The sequence below is a fragment of the Lynx canadensis genome, chromosome D4 (assembly GCF_007474595.2).
Source record: "Lynx canadensis isolate LIC74 chromosome D4, mLynCan4.pri.v2, whole genome shotgun sequence".
NCBI lineage: Eukaryota > Metazoa > Chordata > Mammalia > Carnivora > Felidae > Lynx > Lynx canadensis.
Genome location: NC_044315.2, coordinates 62010677 through 62033367, shown reverse-complemented (window position 1 = coordinate 62033367; position 22691 = coordinate 62010677). Strand labels below are relative to the sequence as shown.

At 37.6% G+C, this 22691-nt stretch overlaps 1 protein-coding gene across 1 annotated transcript in view; it reads right to left on the bottom strand.

Moving 5' to 3' along the window:
- Positions 1–392: 392 nt before the first annotated feature.
- The window catches only part of STX17 (syntaxin 17), a 65206-nt gene continuing 42907 nt past the window's right edge, over positions 393–22691 (bottom strand). The window contains exons 5-8 of the mRNA XM_030294438.2: positions 15246–15361; positions 15115–15165; positions 7425–7511; positions 393–6676 (exon numbers count right to left, since the gene is read on the bottom strand). Coding sequence (XP_030150298.1) covers positions 6437–6676; positions 7425–7511; positions 15115–15165; positions 15246–15361 — 494 coding nt within the window. The 3' untranslated portion in view covers positions 393–6436. The remainder of the gene's footprint in view (positions 6677–7424; positions 7512–15114; positions 15166–15245; positions 15362–22691) is intronic.

Genomic DNA, 22691 nt, shown 5'->3' with positions numbered 1-22691 from the left:
ACTCTCTCTGTATTTCCATCCTACCAGCTTCATCGCTCACATTTAACTCCTTGGTTTTCTGTAAGCACACTATGCTCTTTCATGTTTTCAGCCTTACGTACATGCAATTCCTCTGCCACCTCAAAGGCCACAACTCTGTCTTCAGTCAGGCATATCTTTCCTGCAGGTACTGTTCAGGTAACACATGTCCCACCAAGCCTTTCCTGTTTCCAGGCAGAGCAAATCACTCCGTCTTAACTTTGTTCATTCCTCTTTTAAGGTACTTACCATGTGTTACTGTGACTTCTTGCTTTATGTATCTGAATTCATTAGCCAGAATGGTTCACAAGGGTAGATTCTACATTTTCTATATATGGCCCTGGTACTCAACACATAACAGGCATTCAGTCCAATCTTTGTTGAATGAATTTTATTGCATGTTTCCTTATACAAGCACCACTCAACAACATAATGAATTCAGTAAGCTTTACAGAATTTGTAGAAATTCTCACCATTGGGCCTTTTCTTGTGCTGACCCTTGCTAACATCAAGGGTTTAACAATAAAATGGAAACTATGTTTAGGAGATTTAATAAAACCCAGGTAAACATCTTTTTAATGATTAACCATAATACAAGAAAATCTCAAGTACTTGAGAAATGTATGAATAACATGTACTCTTGAGTTGTTTTTCTCAAATATTTATTAGTCAAGTTTCTCAAAGGAGCTGGACGATGGTCCATTCAAGCCTGGAGTATCTATGTTGCTGAAGAAAAACCCCCCGCTTTGGCTATGACATACACAGGCAACAGGACTGACATTGTTTTGGAGGTTAAGAAACTGAATATAATTCCTTCTGGGGGGACAAAAGGTTTTCTCCTTAAGAAACAACTTTTGGGCTAACTAGTTCTGTAAAATGTAGTATTACAGAAATTATTTCCGTCTGGACAAATGTAAACAGTTTATTGCCAGTTTGTAACTTCACAGAAAAACTTTAAAATCATTTTTGTGGAATGTCTGATTCTCAGTGGCATTGTCAGATGGGGAGTAGTTGAGTTTGAAGAGATAAAGCTGGGGCCGGAATATGGCAAGCTGTGAATGCCAACCGAAGGGGTCTGAACTTTATCAAGTATTCAGTGGAGCCACTGACAATCAGCAGAAAAATGGAAGACGGACCTAGTTCTCACTCTTGTGGCAGTGATGTGAGGAATGGCTTAAAGTTGGGGAAAATGAGGTAGGGGGTGTATGGAAATACAGTTTTTACTAGAGTGATGACCATGAATATATTTATAAGTAGATGCAACTGACATTCAAAGTAGAATTGACAAGACTCAGTAAGTGGCTATATATAAAGAATGCAGAGAGTCAAGTTACTAACCCCTAAGGTTTATGGTTGGCGAATCCCTGGCTGGAGCAGGAGAAGGCAGGCACCCCTGAGAAAAAGCTTACTATGCAAGAGACAAAGCCAAAACTAGCCTCTGATCTCCTGATTCCCCACCCAATTTCCTTTTCACTACTGCTATTGCCTGATTTGGAATGTTAAAGCTGGTCTGAAAGTCCATAAGCCTCAGCAGGCAACTTAATATGACATAACAAAACCTCAGTTAAATTACTTTGAGGATTTTTTTTCTTAGACCTTGGTTATAATTCTAGCTGTGGTGCTAACTAGCTTTGATCTTGGGCAAATCATTTGCCTCTGACACCTTTTTACATTTTTATTCAATTTATTTCTTTTGTTAAATTTGCACATAAATATTTTTTATCTCCAAAAATAAATAATTTCTTCGAGGGTGGCAATGTGGATAACATATGGACATTTTGCCACTGATTATTTATAATACCCAAGAAGTTTCTCTGTAAAATGGTGTCAAATTAATGAATCTAAATAGTGAGAACCACTTGCTAGAAACAAAACGAAGTGTTGTTTAAAAACACAAACAGAACCTCAATTGTTTACATTATCTTAGGCTACTGGGGAAGCTTTCCTACCTTTTATGAGTCCTCTGACTACTTACGAACATTGTCTAACATTCATAAGTACCTGAGAGCCAAAGCCATGTTATGCTTGATTACAAGAGAAGAACATGTCCATTTCACAGGAGAACCTTTTTCCCAAGCTTTTCATCATTCTTCCTCCCAGATTTCAAGTGGCAGCAATGAAGGGCAAAGGGGGCCCTGAGAAAGACCTTTCAGTTTTAAGTTAACACAAAGCATAGGTTGGTTTGGTTTCTGTTTTTCACTGGAGGAAAATGTTATACACGATTTATGTATATTTCAGGCTTCCTCAACTTCCTGTGATTGATATTACCAGTATTCAGTCCTTACTCCTGTGCAAACTACATAGGACACTTACAGGCAGGCAGGCAGCCCACAGAGAAAGGTTTTTGGACTCATAGGATTCTCCCTTTGCAGCATTCAGCATCAATAAAAACTACAAGTTCTTGCTCCAGGAACTCTGGCCAGCACACCCCCTTTCTGGGCATCCTTAGGTTACTAGCTCCAGAATAGGTGGGTAGGAGAGCTAAGCCAGTAGAAGAAAAGCAAAACTGAGAAAGGGAGAGAGGAAAGGTCATAAGGACAAGGGAGTGTAATATGTGACTAATAAACACCGAGGTGGCTTTTCTATGTGTTTGATAAAATGTCTTTGGACATGATTTCAAAAGACAAGTTTCAAAAATGTTCTAAGTAATACTAGCGTCACTATAGTAAGTGCGTGGCCTCCCAAGGGTACCATTTTAAAGGAGAGTAATCATTTGATCCTATGAGTTATGATAGATTTTGCAGTAGAGTTCATTGTTAATATCAAAAAGCACTGCTTAAGAGATGGCTCTAACCCATGGAATACAAGAAAATTTGTAGGATGTGCAGGTGGAATGGAAACATTTTTAATTTCATAGTCTAAGGACCAAGTTCAGCACTGGGTACTTCTGCATCAGCCACTATTGAAAACTCTGAGGATGTGGGACACTTTGTGACAAAAGATTAGGGAAAAAAAAAAAAACCCCACTGCAAACGAATGGCATATGTAAATTCACAGCAAGCCTGCCTTACAGAATAAATTGGGGTTTGGCTGAAGCAGGACGAATGGCCTACCTCAATTTTATATACAGAAGTAGCATAGTAGGAGAGTAATAGAAATTTTTGTAGTTCAAGAGACCTAGTGAACATCCTGGCTTCAATTTTTTACACCTGAATACCCCCCTGCAAATCATGTAACATCTCTGAGACTCAGTGTCCTTACCTGTAAAATGCCTAGTGAAGTGCCTGGAAAACAAAAGATATTCAATAAATATCAGTTCCTCCATTAGGTATTTTCTTCTTTTCAAACTAAGGGTCACAATCCATTGGTAGATTATGAAATCAATTTGGTAGGTTGCAACCAGCATATTTTAAAAACTGAAACAATAAAAAGCATCAGAGTACCCTACACACGATGTCGTTCCATTATGTATATGCTGAGTTTTGATATAAATGCATTTTTTACTGTGAGTTACAACCAAAAAGTTTCAAAGTCTCTGCTCTACAGAGAAATTCTCAAATTATTACATCACAAAAGTCTTCAGGAAAAACAGTCTTTAGGAGCACTGCCTTTATCCAAATGAGCCTCAGTACATTCTCCCCACCCCCATTCTGTACTTTTCACCAGTGACTTCTTTATTTTATAACTGGAAGTTGGTACCTCTGTAAATTTTAAGAACTTAATCAAAGTGCCCCTTATCTTCTAATGTGATCTAGTAAAAATAAGACATGAATCACAGAGAAGATGAACTTAATCTGATACTGTAGGGCATTAAATTCAGTTTAAGATTGGTTTCTGTGTCATATTGTCTAATTTATACCTCTAAACACTTTATAGGTTGATTAAACACTTCCAAGAAATTTCTACAAAAAGTTAGCTATTAAGTTCTATTATGGGGAAATTAGATACAATTTCTAAATAATTTGAAATTGTAAAACTTTTTAAAAGGGCTGTAACTTGCCTGAACATGAAGACTGCTAGAGTAATGTTCCGATCCTGACGACTACTGAAAACCAAAGGTCTATATGGGAACATGCAGTGGGAGTACAAATGAGATCCCCAGACGAAATGTGAGTTTCAGTTACAGGCCTCCTCCCTCCTCCAGCTCCAGTGTAAAACTAGTCCCTGGTGCTGTTCAGCAGGTGGGCTTAAAACGCATAGCCAAGTGCGGGTTGGCAGATTGGGAGTAATATGTCGAGATGAAGACTGGGCCACAATGAAGGGCAGAATACTAGAAATTACAGAACTCAATGATACAGCTCAATCTTGATGTAACTCTACCTTAAATTTGTAATTTTGGCTGGCCAGGCCAGATTGGCCATTATTAGAAGTACCTATGGGACTGAAGTTTAGCAATCTTGTTTTAAACAAGGACCCTGGGTGATTCTGATCCTCATTCTGGTTTGAATACCCTCTGTTAAAGGGACAGCGAGGATCAGAAAATATTTAAAAAGGTGGAGTTCCAAATATCCCAACCTTACAGGAATCCAATGTCAAATACTGGATTAGAATCCAACACTTATTCAAAGCATTTCCTTCTTGGCATTATACTAAAGATACAAGTCAACAGTTAGCAATACTTGATATTTTCCAGTTGTTGAATGACAGTAAGAAATGGTGCTTTCTCTTCATTAGAATTCATTGGTGAGTGGGATGTAAAGTGATGAATCACTAATTCTACTCCTGAACCATTATTACACTATATGTTAACTAACTTGCATTTAAATAAAAGGGAAAAAAAAAGATTCATTAGTGACCGTCAAGAAAGTGGGAGAGAGAAAGGTCTGTTTAGATTAGACAAAGAAGTAAAAGGTAGAATTAATAAAAATTATTAAGAGTAAACTCAACAAGAGAGAAGTGATAAACCATTCAACCACCTGAGGAATCTGGTTCCCGAGCTCACACATTTGGTGGTATAGGTGCCCATTCCTCTGCTCTCAGAAAACAGCAAAAATTAAGGCAAAAGGAAGTTCCTTCCTATTTCAAATGAGTTGGGGGTGCAGAATGAGGCTACCTGTGATTTTGAATTCTTTTCTCCCAAATTTAAAATCTCTTTGCTATTTGATAAGACAGACACTAGGTTAGGCTGGGCCATGCTTGCTCTGTTGGGATTAGCACCACAAATCCTTCGTGAGGACTGAGTCTTGGCACCAGGCTTTGTCTATCATCTTGAATGTGAGAAAAGGCAGGCAAGAACGCCATTCTTGGGAAGAAATAGCAGCTGTGAAAAGTAAAGGAAAGCACAGGAGACAGCAGAGCCTGGGGAAAAGGATGGCAGTAACAGAAGTGAGGTAGAAAGCCCTCCTCCAAGGGCCAGCTAGAAAGACTTAGGGTCAGAGAGTCCCTGTGTGGCAGGGACATCAGTCTCTTGAAATTGTAAGACGTCCCTAAGAAATGATCTGGTGTCCCCCTACCTTCTGCTTATTTATTTATTTATTTTTACCTCAAACTCTAACAATGTTGGAAATATTTGGAGATTTCTCTTCCCTTTTTTTCTCTCTTTCACCTAGAGGTTACAAGTAAGGATGACTGGAAGGAAACAGAGATGGGAGACAGTACAAGAAAGCAGATTATGAGAAAAGTCCTCATTACACATGGGTAGAATTCACCCCACAAGTCAAAGAACTGTTCAAAATTACAAGGGAGGGAGGGCAGAGGCCACTGGATCTTTGAGGTGTTAAGAGACAGACTAACAGAGCAAGCTCAGTGACTGGCTTAATAGTCTCCTACCACTTGAGATTCTGTGTTCTTTATTTAAAGAGAGACAGAAAGAAGAGTTCAGAGAAGAAGCCAGTGTCACAAATTAAGTTACCTGAAAGAGACGTTGCACCTCTCTTTCCATCTTCTGACACTATTAGTGTCCGTCACCAGAAAATACAGGTGACCAAACTGCAATAAGGTTCACCAAACGGACTCCACCATGTAGCTCACCTGTTCCCCCTCGTGAGATCCCGACTTCCTTATTTGATAAGAAAGGCTCCTAAACTCCCCATTCTTTTCTTTGTTAATGGGCCAAATAATCTCCTATGTTTGGGAGATAAACAAACATATTTATAAGATACTTAACCTTAGGGTCTCCAAGTCAGGGTTATAGAATAAACTAGTCTTCCATAACCCATCATGTCCATACATCTCAAGTCCTTATCAGAGTTGTAAGCTCAATTTTCACATTTCCAGGCAGAAAATCTGCTCCTTGGCAGTCTTTAAACTTTACCCGACAACACTACACACCCTCATCCCAGGCTCCTCAATCTCTAACATCTCCATTAACACTCCAGCAAACAACAAAATATATCCACTTATCACAGTTCAATCCCACTTGAACATCTACAGCCACTATCTTGATATAATCATGTTCCAAAACTGACTGAGTGTCCAACAGCAGCAAAGGTCCTCATGAGGATAGACATGTTGGCGCCAATAAGACTGAAGTTGGGCTTTAACTGCATTTTTTGTCAGTTTGGCTGGGGAGATCTGGACAGCTGGAAGTGAGCTTCTCCATCATTTTCTGTTTCTTTCTTTGTATCAGTTTTCCACCTGTGAAGCCCAACACCCCACCACCAAGTGCAGCTGCAATTCCTGCCACTTTGAAGCCTGCAAGGAGGCCAATCGGACCCCCCACCACTCCTCCGATGAGTGCACCTGCCACAGGCAGAGCTGCCAGCTTGTATTTTGCAGCCTGTAAAAAAAAAAAAAAAAAAAAAAAAAAAAAAAAAAAATTCAATTTAGAAATTGAGTTGAGAATATCTGCCTGTGGTGATGTGCATTTTCCTCTCATTACTCCTGGCAATGCCTCTTTAACTCCTGGTACATAATTAACCCTAGAGATTGGGGAGTGGGGGGAAGTGTTCCACAGGTACTACAATTGCTCCTGATCTCAGAACTCAGAGAGATGAGCTACAAAAAGTGGACTGCTACAAATTGATTTTACTTGCAAAACAATCAATCCACTAACTATCTAGCAGGCTTATTTCAACAGTTTCAGCTGCTATAGATACCCCCAAAGCTTTTATGCTGCACAGAGATTATTCCATGCTGTATACCTGGGGTTAAAAGCAATATTCTATGGAAAACAGATGGTCCCATTCTACCCGTACGGTCACATCCTTACACTTTTGCCCCTACCAGATTCTGGCAACCCTCTACTTCATTCCCTGCACTTCTGCAAATATGTCCTTATAACACCAAAATGCCTTCTAGTGGGGCTTTGGTTTATTCTCTGAAAAATTTCTCTCCCGACAGAATGAATCTTGAGAGTAAAATATTACAACAGTCATTGATTTCTTGCACTACCTATGTGTCATTTGTTCCTTACTTCCTTAATTGCTGGTTCCCTCCACATTAAAGAGAGCAGATCAATTGGGTTAATACTGGAGATTCCTGGGAGCCAGAGTACCATTGATTTGTCAGCAGGAGCAGAATCTTACCTTCCCCAAGTTTTTGGTTCCCTCTTCAACATTCACAGCAGCTCTGTTGACATGGTCTTCAATGCTGTCAATCTTCTCCTGCTGAGACTAGATGCAAAGGAATTGTGAGTGAGCAGTCCTGCTGGGGAGCAGCAGTCAGCCAATACACAGTACTTTAATTCCTGTAATCAGGGTCCCGTGTACTGCGGCCTTGCTGTCTGAATAGTGGCTCATTAATAGTGTCTGATAAACTATGCTGAAAGCACAAATTCACTTGTATTTAAAAAAAAAAAGGGGGGCGACTTAACTATTAGGTAATAAAAGGGTGGCACCTTTATAGGAAAAAGGATCTCACACTAAAATCCATTCAAACATACAAACATATTATTCTCCAAATGAACTACTTTGTAAGAGAAGAAAAATCCAAATAAGCATTTACGTGTCATGTGGAGGTTGATGAAAAACAAAACAAAACAAAATGAAACAAAAAACCTTCCTCCTAAGTTACCTTTTTTGAAGATTCAAAGATTTAAAACAGGAAAATTTCCCTTAGGAGTAAAACATGCTTAGATCCAATGAATACAAATTATTACATTTTAGGAACGAGAAGACAATATGGTTTGATCTGTCATGAAATCTTTCCACTTGTGATATGCAGTAGGGGGCTGCGGATGAATTCACTGTCCTGAGTCTCACACCTGTACACTTTAATACATTTTAAAATCATGACAAGTTAAAATATTTCCGATCAAATATATTAATAAGGCATTCTATGAAACACGGCAGCACCTGCTCTGACACGGCAACCTTGTGACTCATGGAATCTCTGGGCACAAGGAATGATTTTTCCCTGAGAGGTTGTGAAGCCCCACTACATTTCTCACAAGTGGTTACTGAACTTCAGCTCAAACACCTCCAGTGACAGAAACTCATTACCTGCCACAGGAGCACATGCCCACTTTTAAAAAAGCTTTATTTAGACAATTCACCTACAATATGTGCCCATTTTAAGGGTATAGGATGATGAGTTCTGACGAATGTATAAACACCTGTAACCACCATCACATCAATATAGACTGTTCAGGTGCTTTTTCAATTCACTGAAAAAAAGAAGAGAATCCCTCTTTGATCCCAGGTAAATCCTACTTCTACAATGACTGTGAAATAATTCAACTTTAATCCTGAAGTATTTGCCCGCTTAACTTACACCGAATCAGATGTAACACTCTTCTAACTCCAATTGTCATTCAAGAACATGAAATGCAATCAGCTGATTTTTCCCCACAGTTGCTTCCTGTCAGCATTACTGACATTCCTTCCCTTCCCATACACCAAGTGGGTACCTTTTCACTGTCAGACCTTTCATGGTATCCCTTCATTCCTGTGTTCTCCACTGCTATCTTGACATCTCTAACACAATCCCTGAAAAAGTCCCTTATCAGTTTTCCTTTTCACATTTCTGTCGGACACAAGTACAGCAATGGTTCTCATGTGTTCGAGAGCATGCCTGAGTCGCCTGGAAGACTTCTGAAGGCACGGACTGATGGGGCCGCTCCCTGAGTTTCTGATTCAGTAGACTTCGGGTGAAGCCTGAGAATTTGCATTTCTCATGAGTGCTGCAAGTCCATGATTCTCACACTTTAAAACCCACTAATGTATGTACATAACTGGTAAGGGCACAACCTTTGGCCAGATGTCCTGTGTTCAAATCACAGCACTGTGTGCCCATGGACAGATTACTCTAGCTATCCAAGGTGTCAATATTCTCATCTCTCAAGAAGGATAATGATATACCTACCCCATGGAGTTGAAGTGAGGATAAATGAGATAGTGACTGTGTGAGGAGAAAAATTTACAAAGTCATTCTCATCTTCTCAAGAAAGCTTAACTCCCATCTTTCTTTTCTAAAAAGCATATTAAACTCTTTTCTATGAAGCTTGAAAATTCTTGGGCATGAAAACCTTAGATCTCTCCTAGCCATTCATTCATTCAGTTTTTATTTTCCTCAGACAAAACTTTTTTCATGTTAGCTTTCTTCTTCCAACCCATAGAAGCATAAGTGCCAGCATTCATAATATCCAACCTGTAGGGATTTCTGACACTGGATTTCTATCACTGTTTCTGTTTGGGACATCCTCAACACTTTCCATTCTTGCCTGAAAGTCTGGGCCAGCAGATAAATCACATGTGTGATCATCAATCTCCACATCCTGATAAGCTGATGGGGTAGAGGGAAAACAGCCAACATGTCTCCTTTCTCTCAGTCTCCAAATGATTCCATCAAGGTGATGGAGCCTGCTGGGACTACTGTCATTTCTATACCCCAAGTGTGATCCCAAATCTTCAGGGAAACATTTTTTTAATGCTCCTTCCAAAAAAGGTTGGACACTGCAGCTCTATGATTGTTTTCTTTTAAAATAAAGTAAAATTTAAAAATTAAAAATACTTTAAAAAAAACTGGGGCACCTGGGTGGTTCAGTCAGTTAAGTGCCTGACTCTTGATTTAGGGTCAGGTCATGATCTCACGGTTTGTGGGATTGAGCTCTGCCTCTGGCTCTGTGCTAACGCTGCGGAGCCTGCTTGGGATTCTCTCTCTCCCTCTCTCTCCCTGACCCTCCCCTGCTTGAGTGCTCATGCACACTTTCTCTCTCTCCAAATAAGATAAAATTGAAAAAATTTTAAACATAATTTTAGTATTTTTTCGCAAAAATATTTTGGTATAATTGGAGAAAAGACCACAAGACAGAACTAAGCGTGAGACCACTGATGCTCCCCTATCACTGCAATCGCCAGTACTCGATGAGGTCTGTCTGACCCTGGGGAGTAGCCCAAACCTGTGAGTACTTATTCACTACATCAGGAAGCTTGCTTAAATATGGACATGGAGATAAGGCAGAGGGTGATCAGCAACTATCCTGGAATCAACAACTGTCCCTCAGTTGTACAGACCTGCCTCTCCCCTTTTCTTCTTAGTTTGAATCCCAAACTTCTCCTGTATCTTCAAATTCTGCTTTGTAAGTAAAGAGGACTCAATGACACCATCACAATTAGGCAGCAAATTAGTGTCAGTTGTCAATCACTGTCTATACACAATGCCAAACTAGATCCCATCAGAGCTGAATTTGGTCACTAGTCCACCATGCCCTTGGCTCTTTATGTTGGGCCAAACGATACAACTACACAACCTTACCCCAGTACAGGAAATCAAGCTCCTAATAATGATGGCTTAGAAGTCTCCTCACCTCTACCTACCGACCTCCCCGTTTTGCTTCTGATTTGCTTATGTCTGCTTTCATCTGCCTGGGCCTTCCACATTTAACAATCTTGAAACTCCTTTCTTGACATTTTATACTTTGGCCCCTCATATAAGTTCTTGGCATCCCTTTAAAAGGAGTTAGACTCCTCTTTTTAAAGGGAAAGACGTCTCAAAATACTCTGAGAATGTGTCTGTGGATTTCATTTTAAGAAACACTGAATTAGGTCTCCTTATTTACCTGAAAAAAATAACTGAATCTTAGTGAGCAGTTAGAGGAGCACTTAAGAGTCTTAAAAAAAAATGTGATTAAGTGAATATTTGTCACTTGTACACTCAGCATCCTCTATATCCACCAATAGTAATACATTCAACAAATCCATCGCCAAATCTATTTACATCAATAAAAATGCCCTGCCTTGGACAGCCTTGCTAGTAGTTGTGCAGTTTTATTAATGTGCTAAAAGCTATGGGTTTAAGAAACTATTGTCAAAACTGTGGTTATTTTCCTTTATTCCTGACTCAATTCCAGGCATCTTTCAAGGCTAGTTCTAGTCTTAGATATTGGTTAATCCAGGGAACACTGAGCTATCCTGGTTCTGAATTCCAAAAGTATATAATCTATAATTCTTTTTTTTTTGTAGTCTATAATTCTTAACCATATGCAATAAATAATACACAGAAAAGCTCAGAAACATACAAAGACTACTATATACAGAACTTCAGGATTATATTGGCCTAGATAGAGTAGGCAATAAACAGAGCAGAAGTAGGATGTTGATATCATGGGATTCAGCAATTAGGAAAGAGGTGGTGGCAAAAATGTAACTCTAAGGAAGGAGCCAACAAGGGAATCATGTAAGCAGGGACAAAAGCAGGAACGCAGTTGGGGTCAGAAGAAGGGAAGGGGATATTACTTCAGTTAGTCCTCCCATCAATTTTACAAAACTCACTATTGTCAAACAACACCCTGAAGGCCAAACAGGTAATAAATCTGATTAATCTGATATAATTCATTACATCCCAGTTTTTATGCATCCAGAGTAAAAGCCATAGGGAATAAAGTAGAAGGTAGAGACAATATTGGACCAGCAGCAAGGGTGACATGCCATTGTGTGACAGGCCCAGAGTTCTTTAAATTTCCCTTGACAAGAACTAGGGCAAGTTCCACAGTTATAGGAACAGAAGGCACTTGAGCAATTAAATGCTGAAGAAAAATGAAGGGTGCTTAGTAGATACTAATTTATTATTGGAGCACACCTGGATTTCTCAATGGTTTTGTAGGTTCATTTTTCATTATGGTAAAAAAAATGTATGTATGTGTGTGTATGTGTATACACACACACACACACAAACACACACATATATATAATATATACATATATATTGTATGTATACATAAAGCTTACAATTTTAACCATTTTTAAGCGTGAAATTCAGTGGCATTTAGTACATTCACAATGTTGTGCAATTATCATGACTATCCTATAGGGTTTTTTCTTTTTTTTAACTATTCTCTATTCTTCATTGAGCTTAGCACAGTACTATGCACATAGAAAGTGCTCCAAAAACACATGGTTTATTTGTCTAGATACTATCATGTCCATGTGATGATAATGAAAGGGATGTGGTCACTCTGCTTATGTTCCCAAGTCATTAGGTGCCTAAATGGAGCTTCTGTGAGTCCCTGACCATGTGGTCATGAGAACTCAACCACCCTGGGAAGAGTCATCAGGGGTTCTCCTTTGAGCTTGTGCCTAATAGCATTTTGTCCCATGTCCTCACACAGATTATTATAAATAGGACATTTGTATAGAACTATGGCTATAGCCAAAGTCTTTCTACACGAACCTTCCTTGATTATGGGTTAGGAGCTTCTTACGTAACCTAATCGGATATATAATTGTTAAATGGCCACAAACTCTCAATTTTCCTTTCATGTGCCTATTCCACTGGAAGGGAAATATATTTGTCTGGAATGAGAAGACTTTGTACATGTTTAGTTTGTTTTTTAAATCAACTGTATTGAGGTATAATTTATATAATAACAGATTTTAATGTGTAGATACCAATGACTTTTGGCAAATGTATATTTGTGTAACCATACATGCACAGATTTTAGAAACTGCATTAGATCAGATATTATGAGTTACAATAATTGAGTTAATTCTGAAACAACAAACATTTTGGGATTCTTGTATCATTACCTTTGATATGCAAGTATATCGATAGATTGTACAGATATCTAATCAAAAAACTTCAAGCATTTTGCTTCTTCTGATTTAGAAGCATCAAAAAAGGAAAATGCTTTAAACAATCTACTGACGTTCAATTTGAGGCATTAGATGCCAAGAAAAAAATACAAAAACTAGAAAACAAGCAAAGGAAGGGACTAGCACTAAAAAGCCCAGAAATCATATTCTAGAAGGAGCATATTAGAGAATCAAGAACTCTTAAAAGAAAAAAATATGATGAGGTGGGATAGGGTGAGGAAGGAGAGTATTGGTCTCAAGAAGATGAATAATTTTATATGGAAAAATTACCAAAGTTGTTCAGTCTATGGCTCCAAGAGGGCAAAAGTACCAGAGGGAAGTTATTATAGGGCAGAGCTTACACAGGGAAGAACTTCTAAGAGGTAGTCTTCAAATAGAATGGCTGAAATAGAAAGTATCCCCACGCTGTAATTGTTCAAAAAAAGCGAAAAACCATCTATATGGGAAGCTGGAGCAAGAACAGAATTGGATTAGCTGACCTTGTAAATCCTTTCCAATTCCAGTTCTGAGACTGTGTAATCTAGTGACTTTTATCCTTAAAAAGCCAGGCATCAGGGAAACCATAACTCACAGATGTAAAACACCCAAATCACAGTTTGATCAAAAACAAAGAACTAGGGGTGCCTAGGTGGCTAGTTGGTTAAGCGTCCAACTCTTGATTTCAGTTCAAGTCATGATCTCATGGTTCATGGTTCGTGAGATAGAGTCCCACACAGGACTCTGCGTTGACAGCACTGTGCCTGCTTGAGATTCTCTCTCCCTCTGTGTCCCTTCCCTGTATGCATGCTCTCTCATTAAAAAAACAAAAAAACAAAAAACTAAACCTAGACAAAAGCATAAGCAGACACTGGTTTGTTCCTCTGTGTGCACACAGACATATACACACATACTCATATAGCCAACCTTCCCATACTTCCTGGGAAGGAAAAATAAGAATAATTAGAAAAATAATGACAGAATCTATTGTCTTTCCCACCAAATCCACTTTATGTTCCCTGATCTGTGTTAATAATGTCACTGGCTACTCAATTATGCACAATAAAGCCTGATGTTTTGAGTCTTCCATCTTCCTTCAATTTCTGCTAAGCCTACCCCAGAAATACCTCTCAGCTGGCCTTTACCTTTATATTGTATTGCCATTGCTCTTGGTAAAACTCTTGCTATTGATCCTTAACTAGTCATCCGCCTATTATACCCCCCCTTCCTGAGGTCATTATTCACACTGCTAATGGTAATCTTAACCATTAGCAGTGTGAACCTGCTTATCACTCTAACCTGCTTAAACATTTATATTTGCCAGGGGAGAGGGGAAAATGGGCAAAGGGCATTGAGGAGGGCACTTGTTGGGATGAGCACTGGGTGTTGTATGGAAGCGATGAATCACGGGAATCTACCCCCAAAACCAAGAGCACACTGTATACATTGTATGTTAGCCAACTTGACAGTAAATTGTATTTAAAATTTTTTTTTTAATATTGGCTCCTTAATGCCTACAAATTAAAGTTAAAATTCTTTGGTGTGGCCCGCAAAACCATCTCAATCTGGCTCTCACACTCCCTGCTTTGCTTGCCCATAGTATCTCATCCTTTGGTTTTATTGCAATCCTGGTCATTCTTGAAAGGCCACACACTTCTCTATTCCATGTCTTCAGCTGTTTTCAAAGGCACCCCTCCCCACTCCCATCTATGGACATTGTACTCAATTTTCAAGGCTCAAGCAAATGCTACCTATCTTGTGAAGATATCCTTAATACTTCTACCTCACAACCCCTGCCTCCCTCCCTTGGAATTAAATGCTTCTCTTAGAGCTGATAACACTTCCCTTCAATCTCATTTTTGCACTTAACAATCATGTTTGAAATTTCAGTTTTTGGGGTCCAAGCTTATCTGATACACCCACTGTAAATCCTTGAAAGCAGAGAACAGGTTTCATCTATTTCTATAGCTAACCTTGTCAGACCCCTGGTGCCAAGGATCTAACACAATACCTTCTATATAACAAATCTCTGACAAATGCTTATTAAGTTGATTTGGAAGCTGAGGACTGTTAGACTTTTACCCAGGGCTCAATACCAGTCTTGAAAATTGTAACTTCTATTAAAATTCTAATAAAAAGCCTAGTAATTGATAAAAAGCCTCTTATCATACTAATCTAACATTTCTAAGACAAAAACTATTATACTTACATTCACTAGGAGAGAGAAATCAGTGACCAGTTGGCTAAGTTCAATTAAGTCCTTAAAAAGAGAGAGAGAAAAAAAAAGTTACTTATTTTTATGCCTCACAGCTACCAAAATGAAAATAATTTTTTACATACCGCTTCTAAGCTTTCCCATGATTCTGCAGCATTTTGATCTCGAGGAATTTCAGGCAACGCATATACCTGAGTCATATTCTGAGGATCATCTTCAGCCTCAGCAGTATGAAATGTTCCTGAATGAACATAGCCTCATGTTTAGGGTTTATGTGCTTTGGTAGAAAGTGGATAGCATAAATCAATTTCATAAAACAATTTCCATGTAAAATGCTAACTGAATTCAGACTAAAAGTAAATTGATTGTTCTATACAAATAGATTTATCTATGGCAGATTGTTCAAAAGTTAACTTTTTTCTTTAATTGTTCTACAAAATCACCTCGAAAAAAAATGGCTACAACAAATGCCATCTACCCAATCTGAATAATTAGAGCTAGATGTGGAAGAAGCACTGAAGAAGAACTATTCTATTTGGCCAACATTCCACACAGAGATACTCAGTAGAAATAGGTTTCACATTTTCAATGCTAAATCATTAACCCTTTCTTTGGGTATTTTAGTAATAAATACCAGATTCATAAGGTGTTAAAAGTAGGAAAGTGATGTGTTTTTTTGCAATGAAAATCATTTTGGGTAACAAATTTGTCATCAAATGAACACCACGTGGACCTTTTCATACATATTGTCTATCCTTCTCCTCATTTTTCTAAGCCATGTCCTAGAAAGACATTGCTTTTGTCTTTTCTGAGTCTTAAAAAGTCACCAGGGCACTTTGGGTGGCTCAACTGCTTAAGCAACTGACTCTTGGTTTCAGCTGGGTCATGATCTCACATTCGTGAGTTCAAGCCCCACATCAGGATCCATGCTAACAGCGTGGAGATTTCTTTTTCCCTCTCTCTCTGCCCTTCCCCAGCTTTCTCTCTCTCTTTTCCTAATCTCTCTCTCTCTCTCTCTCTCTCAAAAAATAAACATAAAAAGTCATCGACCCACTAAGGCCTTCCTCATTAAAACTGCTATGATGATGAATTAATTTACACTCCAAACTCTACCATCAAGTCTTTATTTCCTTGTATTGGTTTTACCAATCATTCATGCGTTAAACTGATACGTACAGAATGTCTACTAAATGCCAATCAGTGTGCTAGGGTACTACAGACACAATGGTAAACAATAAAAACAGTTCCAGGGAGTCAACATAGTATAGTGGTTAAGAGCATGGACCTAGTCAAAAAGACCTAGTTTAGAATCCAGGTTTGGCTATTTATTAGCTCTTTGACTCATTTTCCTGATTTTAATTTTTTTTTAATTTATATATTTTTGAGAGACAGAGCATGCATGTGCATGCATGCAGGGGAGGGGCAGAGAGAGAGGGAAAGAGAGAATCCCAAGCAGGCTCCACACTGTCAGCATGGACCCCAACGTAGGGCCTGAACCCACAAACCATGAGATCATAACCTGAGCCTAAATCAAGAGTCGGACGCTTAACTGATTGAGCCACCCAGGAGCCCCTCCTCATTTTTAAAATGAGGTGAATGAAAGGGGTGCCTGGCTGGCTCAGTTCAAGAGCATGCGACTCTTCATCTTGGAGTTGTGAGTTTGAGCCCCACGCTGGGTATAGAGGTTACTTAAATGAATAAATAAAAACTTCAAAATATTAAACAATAAAAATAAAAATAAGGTGATAGATATTTACTTTGCACTGCGCCTGGCTTAAATATTCAGTACAGATGGGTTAATAAATAGTTACTACTAAAATAAATAGCCATTGCTACTGCTGCTATTATTAATGGAGCTTACCATATTATGTACAATACAGACATGTTAACAGGCAAGTTCAGTATAGTCTGATAAGACCTATGGTACGAGTAAATATGGAATGCTATGTGAGCACAAAAGAGAGGTACTTAACCTAGACTTAGGGAGGGGAGACTAGTTGGAGGTTTTGAAGCTGAAGGCTGAGGATGAACAGAAATGACATAGGTGAACCCAGGCAAAGGTGGAGGGAGAAGCAGAGACTATTCAGGTCAGGGAGAATAATATGTGCATAGGTTTGGGAACTGAAAAGAATTCAACTGAAGGGCAGACTATTAAAGAGAAAAGCGAAGGATGAGGAAAAAAATCTAAGGTGACATTATTCATGGCATTATAAATTATGTTAAAGAATTTTGTTTATCTCACAAGATCAATATGGAACTATTAAAAGGAGTTGGAGACTACTGGGAAGCTGGAGGATGCCATAATCAGATTTCAGATTTAGAAAGCGAACCATAGCTATAGCGTGAAGAATAGATTAAGGATGAAGTTGAAAGGTAAAAAAAATTAGAGAGCAGAAAAACCAATTGGGAGACTTTGCAGTAAGTCCAGTGCAAAATGATGATGCTCTAGGACAGTGGCAGTGGAAATGGAAAGAAGAGATCTGAAGGTCTAATTTCCTTTTGTCCCCCTTACTTCAAGCTCAAAATATCTACCACTTTAATGTTATCTGACCACCTACTGTGTTGGGTACCAGAGATAAAAAAGTAATACAAAGTAGATGCTCTTAAGGAACATATTCTAGAAGAGTTACACATACAAAGAGATAATCCTAAAACAATAAAAGAGTACAATGGCATTTAGATAGAGGGATATAGATACATACAGTATTTTGAGAGTTCCAAGTCTGGGATGACATCTGACCCAGCTTGGTGTGGGTGTGCAGTTTATGAAATAGCTTCCTAAAAAAGGTGATCTTACAAGACAAAGAAAAAAGGTCTTCAAAAGAACAAACAATATAGCTTAACATAAAAATCAGCAGGTTGGTCTTGCCAAAGGATAAAGCAGAAGGCACAGAGTTACAAACACAGAACATTAAGTAGATGTTTAGGAGGGGGCTTGCAGGCCAGTTAAAGGCTTTGGACTTTATCTGACAGACAGTGGAGAGCTACTGAAGTGTTATAAGCAAGGACATGACATAGTGACACGTGATACCCGATCCACTCCTAAAAGTCATTATAACTCTTTAAATTCACCTTCTCGATTTCTTTTTTCATCTTAGTCAATAATTGATGGCATGTTATAAAACAGCATTACTATTTTACTTTTGAAACTTATGAATGTTTTACCTCTTGAGGAAAATAATCTGAATTGTTTAGGAAGGGCATAGTAGTTGATTAAAAAATATTTTGTAGGCTTATCAGAATTGACAGTGTTCTTTAAAAAAAAATTTTTTTTAAATGTTTATTTATTTTTGAGACAGAGACAGAGTGTGAACAGGGGAGGGGCAGAGAGAGAGGGAGACACAGAGTCTGAAACAGGCTCCAGGCTCCGAGCTGTTAGCACAGAGCCCAACGCGGGGCTCGAACCCATGAACTGTGAGATCATGACCTGAGCCGAAGTCGGACACTTAACCGACTGAGCCACCCAGGCGCCCCACAGTGTTCTTTTAATTTTGAATTTTAACTTCTCTGAATACATTTCCTTATCTTACAGGAAGAGCAAAAACATCAGATACGGAGTAGATTTTACATTACAACATTATGACAAGTATCCAATATTTTAAAAGCTCTCTGATTTTTACAAATGTTTAAAAGAGTTACTTACCCTATGTCCTAACATAGCACATAAAGACACTTTCATTTTCATGTCAATCAAGATAAATGAATTACTCTAAGACCGCTCTTCCACTTAATATTTCTATTGTAATAAGAACTCCACTTCTTTAATAAGATGATGAATAATGATAACTTTGTTATCATTAACAGACCAAATGTAAAGCAGAACTTTATAAATAGAACATCCACTCTAAGGATTTTTATAAGCCATAACCCTTATTCTATTACAGAGGATTTAAATGAAACTGCCAGGGTATACAACAAAATGAGGGGAGATTGTCATACATAAATTCTTGACCTAAAAATTGAAGGGGTGGGAAATGTGTGGTATTTTAAGCAAACATAAAAGATTCCCCTTTGTAAAAAATAAGAAATGTTTAAGTCACTTACGTCTCACTTGAAACCAAACTGCGTATGCATCTTAGTTCAAATGGAGTCTGAGAACAAAGAAATCTGTTCTATTCCGGGGAAAATCCTGCTGTAAACTTACAACTCTGAACATCACTAATCAATGTGAGGCATAACTAACAATTAAGAAAGAAACCCTTTAATATCTACAACTTCTGTAATTCATTTATTCCAGCTTATATTAGAAATCAGTACCTCAGTGAATATTTATTGACTTTGAACTTTCAGAAATTACTACAGACATGATGAGGGAAAACACTGAGACAGATTATAGCTGCGGGAAAGAAGGATGAAGAATTTATCCTGTCCACAGAAGTGAAAATTGCTATTGTTTTATATGATGAAATAATCTAAGATAGTTCCATCCACATGACAACTCCAAGTGTAAAGGGCAGGTAGAATACATACACGTCGCACCACTGTTTTTCAAACTCCAGTTTTAAGACCATATTATTTACTACAAAACCTTATTATTTACTACATTATTATTTGTAGTAAAAATATTAACATATTTTTAGTTGTTAATAACACAGACATAAGATTTTTCCCTTCTCTTTATACGTCCAAACATTCTTTGTCTCTCTCCATATTTCATTGAAAGGCAATGATTCTACTAAGAATTACAACACAACATATAAAAAGTTTCCACTAAACTTCACTATGTTTGGGAAAGTTTCATTATAAATCTAAATTAATTTAAAAGCATTTCCTGAATTTTTCATTTTCTGACAGATTAAAAATAGTGAAATTAATCTACTGATCATCTATATCAACTTATCTATCAAAATAAAATGACTTCTAAGTCATGGCTTAACTTAGTGGTAAAGGAGGATTTTTAAGAAAATTAAAGCCAATAGAAAATATATCTTCTGAATAATATACAAAACTATCCACGTGTTTCGCAAAACTGTTCACCACATGTATATATACCTGTGATAAAATCTGATATTTCATCAAATTCAATATGCAGTCTGAAGTTCCCAGCAGTTTTAAGATTGGATTCTTTTCTTTTGTGAATATTTGTTTAAAATGTAATAAGATTCTGTTCCTATTGCACTGGTGAGCTGCATGTGCCGGATGGGGAGTAAGAAAGACAATGATTGAGAGAAGCACTGATTCACTCTGTATGACCTGATACACCTTTCTAAATACAAATCAAATTTGTAGGCTCATCACTTCTCTTGGTGGGAAGCAATGCTAAAAATGAAACTAGACACACAAGTGAAACAGAAGGGAGTTTCTCAGATCAAGCAAGATTGGCAGAGAAGATTTGCTTTAGGAACTCTCAGAATCTGGACAAAAGAAACAGCAAAATCATCACAGCTTCCTCCTAAACTTAATAAGCTTCTTTTACTCTCCAGAGAACATAAAACATCCTATTCTACTTGTTATTTCTATCTGTAAATGAAAAAACTATTTTTGTATTTCGATCTCACTCATGGAAATGTGGCAACATTGCTCCTGAATCTCTGCTGATATTTCCAACCAATTTATTTAGAATCAGATTGAATTTTTAAAGGAAGAAGTATTTTAAGGCACTTAACTTCTATGCAAATCACATTTTTCTGTATAGGCTGTCACTACTATAATGAGTATCTAAAGCAAAAACAAAGAAAAACCAGAAAGCACAGATAAAAACATGCAGGATGACAGAAAAGAGTCCACAGCCAGAAGACCACACATGGAGTGAACCGAGTTCCTACCCCACTATTAAGGTCTTATGTAAATTAGTTCCTTTGTTTTCATTATTCTCCACCTTTCCCATTCTCTCAATTATTTGTTAATAATATTTCTGGATTTAAGGCAACCTAGTACAAACTCTCACAGTTGGTGAAATACTCAGGCACTTGGTGAGATAGTTCATTTAACTGCTTAATGTTGGCAATGGATTCAAAGTCAAAGCGCAATCTGACCATTTGGAATTTGACATTCTACTATTGTTTTAGGCACAAATTAGGTATTTTTTTTTATATATAAATGGGTTGTCTCAATTTTTTTTTTTTTTTTTATAAATGCTACAGAGGTTTAATTGTGTAGTTTCTCCTGGTGGCAAGTGATTAGGTCTTTAGCTAATTTGATGTTCCATGAAATGAGAAGTTTGAGAATCATTACAGATGGAAAATCCTCTGTCTCTGCCCCAATCTTTTTCATTTTCTCTGTACACGTTTCCTCAAATTTTGCCAATATATAATATATAGTTTTAACACCAGTTTCATACAGAGATATTTAATTGCCAGCAAACTGGGTAAACTGCCTTTTTCTAATAACCACCCAGTTTCTCTGATGATATCTAAATCCAAGTCTGTCGAGCCCAAACAGTCCTGACAGAAACCCAAATAATGCAATAAAAAAATGCAAATGAAAGCAAGTATTAGAATAGTATCATATTGTGAGAAACTGTCAGAACACAAAATTTTTGTTTCCTAGGTAATTGCTAGTGATGGGCAACTCAAAACTAAATAGCAAAAGAAACTGATGTCAGCAACTCTTTTCAGAAAATCCAACATATCTTCACTGTTGTTACCGCCATCACAACTGTCACAATGTCTAAGTGGGTAAGCTAGCTGCTTAATCACATGGAAGCCCAATTTCTCTAAGGCAAATAAAGTATCAGTTCACACTAAATGATATGAACAGCATTTAGCCTCATCAATACAGTGGTGATAAATATATATGGACAGAATAATGTAAACAGTAACTGGTTAAAAACTATCAAAAAGCACTCTTCCCAAATACTCTTCAAGCAAGGGGCTGAGTGTTAACACTTCCTTCTCTCCAAAACAACACTTTAGGTACTGGTTATCACATAGTGTAGTGAGTATGGCACATCCAAAATTATAAAATTATCTGCAAAAACACATTTATTTATTCACATTTATGAAACATTTATTAATGGCCCGCTATGTGCCAAGCACTACTATATGCTACATACTGAGGATACAATAAAAGTAAGATTACCAAGAAAGTCTGGATGATGGCCTAAATGTTTCCTCCAATTTCTAAATTTGGACTTCCCTGTAAATTATTGGGTCATTAGTACTGAAAATATAACATTAAAAATAATCTAATTTTGGAGACAGGGAATGGTACAGGAGCCTCCTACATAAATGAAAAGGGGAAAACTCAGCAGGTATAATATCCTTCAGATTCTATTCTGATTTGTAATTTATTTATATTCCACTTTTTCCACTAAGATTTAAGGCAACTTAGAACATATGTAAAATGTAACAAGACAGCATAATTAAAGGGAAACAAAGAAGGAAAAATGAAGGAAGCAATTATAAAACAAAGCCAGGAGCTAAAAAATTGGCTTTTGGTAGTTAAAAAAAATTCAGATTTAAGCTTTCCAGTAAATAACTCAAGTAGAGAAACCTTATCAGTTATGCCATCCAGTACCCATAGGATTAAAAAAAAAAAAAAAAAAAAAGACCAACTGCTTTCAAGTACTACTACATATTAAACCAAGATTTTTTTTTTAGTGGTCTTTATAAAGGTACTACTATCATGCA